Here is a 7,756-nt window from a genome sequence, read left to right on the forward strand (position 1 = left end):
CCTGCTATATGACATAAATAAATGATTCTGAAAGTGGTAAATCAGGAAAGCAAAATATTTATTTAATTGAGACATTGTATAAAACATCACAATAATACACTCATCTCCATTAAATGAGGCTGACCTCACCGCTGTAGCACTCTACATGATAGTATTTGTTACATGATGCCACTCGAATTGACTCTGCAGATCCCTGAAACAGTTGGAAAAGGAAAACATGAGTAAAATGAGTAAATAATAACAAACTCAAGTTGTTCACTGAAGCTGGACTTCACCTCTGTAGGCAGTATCGGCTTCCTGCAGGCACCGCAGAGGGGAGACTGGACCCTGAAACCATGAAGAAGTCTCGGTGAAACTGAAAATCTCTTTGCCTGAGACTCCCCCGTCCTCATTGTAATCAGAACTGGGCCGGGTCTATTGTTGTTGTAATGTCACCTGTGATAGTCGGTGACACAGTAAACCCTGCAGTCTGAGTCCACAGCGAAGGCCTGACCCTGCAGCTCCTGTCTGCAGACCACGCAGTGAAAACAGGTCGGGTGGTACGATTTCCCCCGAGCCTGCAGAACCTGAATGTGTAGCTTCAGTTGTTTTAAACATGAAGGTTTACAAAGAGGTGAACTCATGCGGGTAAACAAGAAAATCCTTGCCAAATCTGTGATTGAACTCCCGCAACTGTAACACGTTTCTTCAGATGGGTGAACTCCAGAGAACTGCAAAAAACAAACAAACAAAACAATGAGAACTGGAGTATTTCATATGTGAAGAGTAACCAACAAATCAATACTTACCAAGAAATCATCCTCGCAGTAGATGTGTCCTGACACGGTGAAAAACGGCTGTCCTTTGAGCTGTTTGTCTGAAATAAAATAAATAAAATAGGTCAATATGAGAAAAGTGACTATATCACTGAAAATGTAAGTTTTTAAGCCTGAAATGTTTTTATCTTTTCATTTGATCAACTTTTGAGTCATTAGATCAAGTCAAATCAGCATAAACACAATAAATATGTCTTTTAAAGTATTTTTCTCTATTTGTTAGTGTAAGTATCTTAGTTCACTTGAAATTGGCTTAAGTCAATAATTCCTTAACACTGATAAAAAAAGCTGATTATTTCTCTTATAAATAGCACTTTTTCATCAATATGAAGGAATTATTAGCAAAAACAAGATCCTATATTTTACTGAAATGTTACTTGTAAGAAATTGTTTTGTCTTATTTCAAGTTAACTACTTTGCATTACAACAAAAAAAAAAAAAAAAAAAAAAAAATATATATATATATATATATATATATATATAAAAAATAAAATTCCCTTCTCACCCACCTCGGGTGGTTCTTATCCTCTGAGCTCGGGTCCTCTACCAGAGGCCTGGGAGCTTGAGGGTTCTGCGCAGTATCTTGGCTGTGCCAAGGACTGCACATTTCTGGACTGAGATGTCTGATGTTGTTCCTGGGATCTGTTGTAGCCACTGCTCCAGTTTGGGGGTTACTGCCCCGAGGGCCCCGATGACCACAGGCACCACTGTGGTCTTCACCTTCCAGGCCCTCTCCAGTTCCTCCCTGAGGCCCTGGTATTTCTCTAGTTTCTCGTGCTCCTTTTTCCTGATGTTGCAATCACTTGGTATTGCTACATCTACCACAACGGCTTTCCTCTGATGTTTATCCACTATGACAATGTCTGGTTGGTTCGCCATTACCATTTTGTCTGTCTGGATCTGGAAGTCCCACAGGATCTTAGCTCTGGCGTTCTCCACCACCTTTGGGGGTGTTTCCCACTTTGATCTTGGGGTTTCCAGTCCATATTCTGCACAGATGTTTCTGTACACTATGCCTGCCACTTGGTTATGTCGCTCCATGTACGCTTTCCCTGCCAGTATCTTGCACCCTGCTGTGATGTGCTGGACTGTCTCAGGGGCCTCCTTGCACAACCTACACCTTGGGTCTTGTCTGGTGTGGTAGATCTGGGCCTCTATTGCTCTGGTGTTTAGGGCCTGTTCCTGGGCTGCCAGGATGAGGGCCTCTGTGCTGTCCTTGAGTCCAGCTTTTTCCAGCCATTGGTAGGACTTACTGATATCAGCCACTTGGGTTATTTGCTGGTGGTACATCCCATGTAGGGGTTTGTCCTCCCATGATGGTATCTCTGGCACCTCAACCTCCGTTCCCTGTTGTCTGAGACATTCACTGAGCACATTGTCTGTTGAGGCTTTGTCCCTGATGTATTTATGGATCTTAGTTGTTTCGTCCTGGACAGTGGTTCTCACACTCACTAGTCCTCTGCCTCCTTCCTTGCGGCTCGTGTACAGTCTCAGGGTGCTGGATTTGGGGTGGAACCCTCCATGCATTGTTAGTAGCTTTCTGGTCTTAATATCTGTGGCTTTTATCTCCTCCTTTGGCCAGCTAATTATTCCAGCAGGGTATCTGATTACTGGCAAGGCATAGCTGTTTATCGCACGGATTTTGTTCTTGCCATTGAGCTGGCTTCTCAGGACTTGCCTTATTCGTTGGAGGTATTTAGCTGTGGCTCCTTTCCTTGTGACCTCATCGAGGTTGCCATTTGCTTGTGGTATACCTAGGTACTTGTAACTGTCCTCTATGTCTGCTATTGTTCCTTCTGGGAGTGTGACCCCTTCTGTGTGGATGACCTTCCCCTCTTTGTGACCAGCCGACCACATTTCTCTAGTCCGAATGACATCCCAATGTCCGTGCTGTAGATCCTGGTGGTGTGGATCAGTGAGTCGATGTCTCGCTCACACTTGGCGTACAGCTTGATGTCATCCATGTAGAGTAGGTGACTGATATTGGCCCCATTTTTGAGTCTGTATCCGTAGCCAGTCTTGTTGATAACTTGGCTGAGGGGGTTCAGGCCTATGCAGAACAGTAGCGGGGACAGAGCATCTCCTTGGTATATGCCACATTTGATGGACACTTGTGCAAGTGGTTTGCAGTTGGCTTCAAGGGTGGTTTTCCACAGCCTCATCGAGTTTGCAATGAAGGCTCTCAGAGTCCTGTTGATGTTATACATCTCTAAGCATTCAATGATCCAAGTATGCGGCATTGAGTCATAGGCTTTCTTGTAATCAATCCAAGCCATGCACAGGTTGGTGTGTCGGGTTTTGCAGTCTCGGGCAACTGTGCGGTCTACGAGGAGTTGGTGTTTGGCTCCTCTGCTATTTACACCGATACCCTTCTGTGCCGTGCTCATGTGTTTATCCATGTGTTTGCTTATCTTGGCCGCTATGATGCCTGACATGAGCTTCCAGGTTGTGGAGAGGCAGGTTATTGGTCGGTAGTTGGGTGGGACTGGACCCTTTGATGGATCCTTCTGGATTAGGATTGTCCGCCCTTCAGTTAACCATTCAGGGTGAGTCCCACTTTGTAGCAGCTGGTTCATTTGGGCTGCCATTCGCTCATGGAGAGCAGTGAGTTTCTTTAGCCAGTAGGCATGGTGCTGTCCAGTTTTTCATACCTGAGACTCTTTCTTGGACATCTGTCACAGTGATGGTTACCGGGGCTTGCTCAGGGAGGTTGTTGTGGTCCTCTCGTAGAGAGATCAGCCACTGTGCATTGCTGTTGTGGGACGCCTCCCTTTCCCATATGCCTTTCCAGTATTGTTCCGTCTCCAGCCTTGGTGGGTCTGCTCTGTTGTTATTACCCTGCCATTGAGAGTACACCTTAGCTGGTTGAGTGGAGAAGAGCCGGTTAATCCTTCTGGATTCATTCTCCCTTGTGTATCTCTTTAGGCGGCTGGACAAGGCTTGGAGCCTCTGTTTGGCAGTCTCGAGTGCTTCAGGTATGGGCATCTGCCTGTACTTTCTGGGTACTGGTCTTTTCATTGCACCCTTGTGGAGCTCTGACAGTTGGCTCACTTCCCTCCTTGTTACCTTGATTTTAGCCTCTAACCGTCTTTTCCATGGTGGGTATTGGGTCTCATGGTTGCTCTTATAGCCAAGTATCTCAAGGATCACTGATGCTGAGTTGTAGATCAGCTCATTGGTTTCTGTTATGGTGTTGGTAGGGATCGTTCTCAATGCTGCATTCACATTCTCAATGAGACTTTCAGATGGTACTTCACTCAGCCGTTGTAATTGGCGCCGGGGAGGCCTGGTTGTCATTCGGGTCATGATTCTCTCTCTCAGGTCAGCAGCTGTCTCGTTCAGCTCTGTTTCGCTCATTGGGGCCGTGTATCCCCTCACTGGGTGGGGACTTGTAGTTAAGTCCCCACAGTCCTGACATCCGGGTTCCTCCCTTTTGCCGTAGCATTTGTGTTGTATCTCGTCAATCTCAAGTTGTGATAGCAGTTGCCGTTTGCGGATGTTGGAACACTGAGCTACTAGTTGTTTAGCGCTTAGTGTTGACTGGGGATGTCGAAGTAACCATTCCTTCCCCAGTCTTTGCATGTAACCCCTCTGACTAGGGTTACTTGAGTAGTAGCATTCCAACAGATCCACATTTTCATCTCTCGCCCATTTCCTTCTTGTTCCAGTAGCCCATTTGTCATCAAGGTGCTCTGGTTCCCCAACACCTGACGCAGACCTTGTTTGGCCGGGCGACGTCTGAGCCGGCATGTTATGCAACTTAGTATCTCTCATGGTATGAGGTAGGCAGTAGCTTGAAGGGTCTTGCCTAAGGACCCAGACTGGATTCGAACCCTGCCCTCTCGGGTGATATACTGATGCCTTATGTATTGAGCTATCCAGTCAGCTATATGGAGGTTGCCATATATATATATATATATATATATATATATATAAAACTCAAGTTGTTCACTGAACAACTTGAGTTGTTCAGTGAACAACTAATATATATATATATATATATATATATTATATATTTTTTTTTTTTTTTTTTTTTTTTTTTGCAGTGTAGCAACCAGAAAACACCAATCTAATGGAGTTGATGGGAAATCCAGTTGATTTAAAGTAAAAACTTGTTTCCACATGTCATCAGAACCTGTTGTATAGTTAATTTATCCAAATTCATCATGAGCATTACATGCAACCGGACTGGTTTTTGTTTTTCATTTTAAGAGAAACGGGTTTATCCAGGTTGGGCTGCAGAGATGTTGTGTTTACACTTAGCATCACTTTGTTTACTGACAATTTGGAAATGGAGTTTAAAATACAAACAAGGTTGTGTAAATATCTTGAGTCATTCCTCTTGTATTTATATGTAGAGTTAAGGACAGAATTCCCTCTTTTAATGTCTTTAAAGCTTTGCTTGTTTGTGCTACAAATGTAGAACTTAGATTATATTATATTTTAATGAATAATCTATTATTTTATATATTTTTTATCTTATTTCTGGTCTTGATCTGTATTTATTTGGGGTTTATGAACAGCTTTAAAAGTTTTCCCAAATTAAAAATATAATAGAATATAAGAATATGATAAAACCTGATTAAATATACAGCTCTTGAAAAAATTATCAGTTTCTCTGATTTTACTTTTTGTATGTTTATGTTTGAGTAAAATGAACATTGTTCTTTTATTCTGTGAACTACTGACAACATGTCTCTGAAATTTCAAGCAAAAATTTAGTATTTATTTGCAGAAAATGAGAAATGGAAAAAGATGCAGTGCTTTCAGAGCTCAAATTACACAAAGAAAACCAATTCATATTTATGTAGAAACAACAATACTAATGTTTTAATTCAGAAATGAATATTTGGTGGAATAGCCAGGAGGTTTTCACTGCAGTGGACTCTATTTTTTTTAGACCTATATATGTAAAGACACTAGAAATGGTTTAAAACAATATTGTAATTTTCTAAAAACGCTCTATTAACTTCAGCAACTTTAACAACAAATATCATGGAATCTCACTAAACAAGTGTTAAATTCACACCATATTTTAAATACACAACACCGACACTGTAAATCTGACTTTTGCTCTTGCTGAGGTTCCTTGACGTTCATGAACCAGGCGACTCACTGCAGACGCTGCAGGTGAAGCAGGTGTTGTGGAATAAATGTCCCATCGCCTTGCAGGCTCCTCCAGCAGAAAACACGGCTTCCCCACATCTAGTGCAGCTTCCTGAAGTCACATCGCACACGACCCAAATGTCAGATAAGGAACCAAACAGAACAAAGCGGATAAAAATACAAACCATCATCCTCACCAAAGCAAAGTCTGGGCTCCATGGCTCCTCTAGTTGTCTCGTTCTGACAGTCTAAATTTACAGACAGCTGTAAGGGAAGCTGATCTCTGGTTTACTGCTATTGCTTCTTGGAGGGCAATAAGCTGCAGACGCCCCGACTCCCCGACGGTGGCAGCTCTCTGGGTGGCAACGGACAGCGACAACTGGCAGGAGGAGACAGGCGCTTCGCAGGACAGACGCAACTTAAATCCAGAAATATACAAGAAAATCAAGTAGGTCACATCATCTGGAGTTATTAGTAGAACTAAATTATACACATTTAGCTTGTGGCCAAATAATTAAGTTTATAATGTCAAAAGTTCATCTGTGTAAAGAAGCAGGAAGTGGTTGAGCTTATTGTGAGCAAGAATGAGGCGACAGTGGAGAGAAACATGAAACCTCCAGGAGAACCCACAGAAAACACTGAGTTTAAAGGTCCATCCATCCAGCCATCCATCCATCCATCCATCCATCCATCCATCCATCCATCCATCCATCCATCCATCCATCCATCCATCCATCCATCCATCCACTCAGTCATCCATCTGAGTGGATTAGAAAATATTAACAGTTCAGGGTATTGATAAACAGTCAAAACTCCTTAGACTGTCAGATTTGAAGCTTCATTTAGCAAATATTTACATTTTGCATTAGTGTTAGAAGTTAATAATTTCATCAAGCGTATGGTTAGAATTTTTATAATTGTTTCTCACCTACAGGCCATAAGACACACTACCTACTTCTCTTTGTTACTTCTCCTACTGCTCTCCATTCATTCATAATTCATATTTTTGCTGCTATTAAATCCAAATGCTTTGCTTTTCCTCTCCAGGTAAAATACACCTGACTAAGAGCTTCTGTTTCTGTTTAAACTCTCCATGAAAATAAGTCTCTAAACAGTGCGGCCATGTTTTCCATGTCTGCTTCCTGCTTGGTCTGCTGCTCGTCCTGAGCCTGGTTCTGGTTCTGGTTCTGATGGAACACCTCTTCCTGTTCAAAGGGAGTTGTTCTTCTCCACTGTCCACATGTGCTTATTCAGTCAGAGCAAAGTCCATTCAGAGTAATGTTTATATAAACAATGACAATAATCACACTTTTCACACATAACCATATTCTGTTTGATTTTATTTGTATTTCATCTGTAGGTACTTTATTAATATGCAGATATTTATGTTGTTTTTAGATATTTATTCTTAAGTTTTGTTAAAGTTATATAACTTTTGTCATAAATTATTCAGGATAACTGAATTGTCATGTAATGTAATTGAACTAAATGCTATAATATATTGAATTAATTATATTTTGATCTTTTCTTAAACTAGTTATAATGATAAAGGGAAATTTGTTGACAATTTCTCCAAAGTGTTAAATAGTAAATATAAATATAACTATTTGTGATATAAAATTTGTAACGCAAGTGTTCAATTATAAGTATATCTAAAATAAAATGAAATAAAAAACAAGTATGTATGTGAATATAAATCTATAAATGAGTGCAGAGTAAATTTAAACTTAAAAACATGTGATTGGATCCTGGGAATCAATTGAGTTTAATTAAATGAACTGAACTAATTTGAACTGAATTTCAGCCAAGCTGAATTTTCTTATCTGAACTGGACC

The 7,756-nt window shown here is 41.2% G+C and overlaps 1 protein-coding gene across 2 annotated transcripts; it reads right to left on the reverse strand.

Annotated features, from left to right (window-relative positions):
- Positions 1-49: 49 nt before the first annotated feature.
- Positions 50-6,293, reverse strand: limd1b (LIM domains containing 1b). Of its 2 annotated transcripts, XM_055023683.1 has the most exons (7): positions 6,119-6,287; positions 5,932-6,033; positions 789-856; positions 648-710; positions 436-566; positions 276-327; positions 50-193 (listed from the first exon to the last, which is right to left on the reverse strand). In XM_055023683.1, the coding sequence occupies exons 1-7, from the start codon at positions 6,138-6,140 to the stop codon at positions 110-112; spliced, it is 522 nt and encodes a 173-aa protein (XP_054879658.1). In that variant the 5' UTR covers positions 6,141-6,287; the 3' UTR covers positions 50-109. The 2 variants fall into 2 exon arrangements, with proteins under 2 accessions (XP_054879658.1, XP_054879657.1); XM_055023682.1 differs by having other exon boundaries at positions 436-710; positions 6,119-6,293.
- Positions 6,294-7,756: the final 1,463 nt, after the last annotated feature.

Source organism: Poeciliopsis prolifica, unplaced genomic scaffold, assembly GCF_027474105.1.
Source record: "Poeciliopsis prolifica strain line A6 unplaced genomic scaffold, Auburn_PproV2 SCAFFOLD105, whole genome shotgun sequence".
Taxonomy (NCBI): Eukaryota; Metazoa; Chordata; class Actinopteri; order Cyprinodontiformes; family Poeciliidae; genus Poeciliopsis; species Poeciliopsis prolifica.

Coding starts and splice junctions, on each gene's coding strand:
- limd1b (XM_055023682.1), bottom strand. CDS start 6,140: ATGGAGCCCAGACTTTGCTTTG. Junction 6,034..6,118: donor GGAGCCCAGACTTTGCTTTG/GTGAGGATGATG, acceptor ATGTGACTTCAG/GAAGCTGCACTAGATGTGGG. Junction 194..275: donor AGCCGATACTGCCTACAGAG/GTGAAGTCCAGC, acceptor CAACTGTTTCAG/GGATCTGCAGAGTCAATTCG.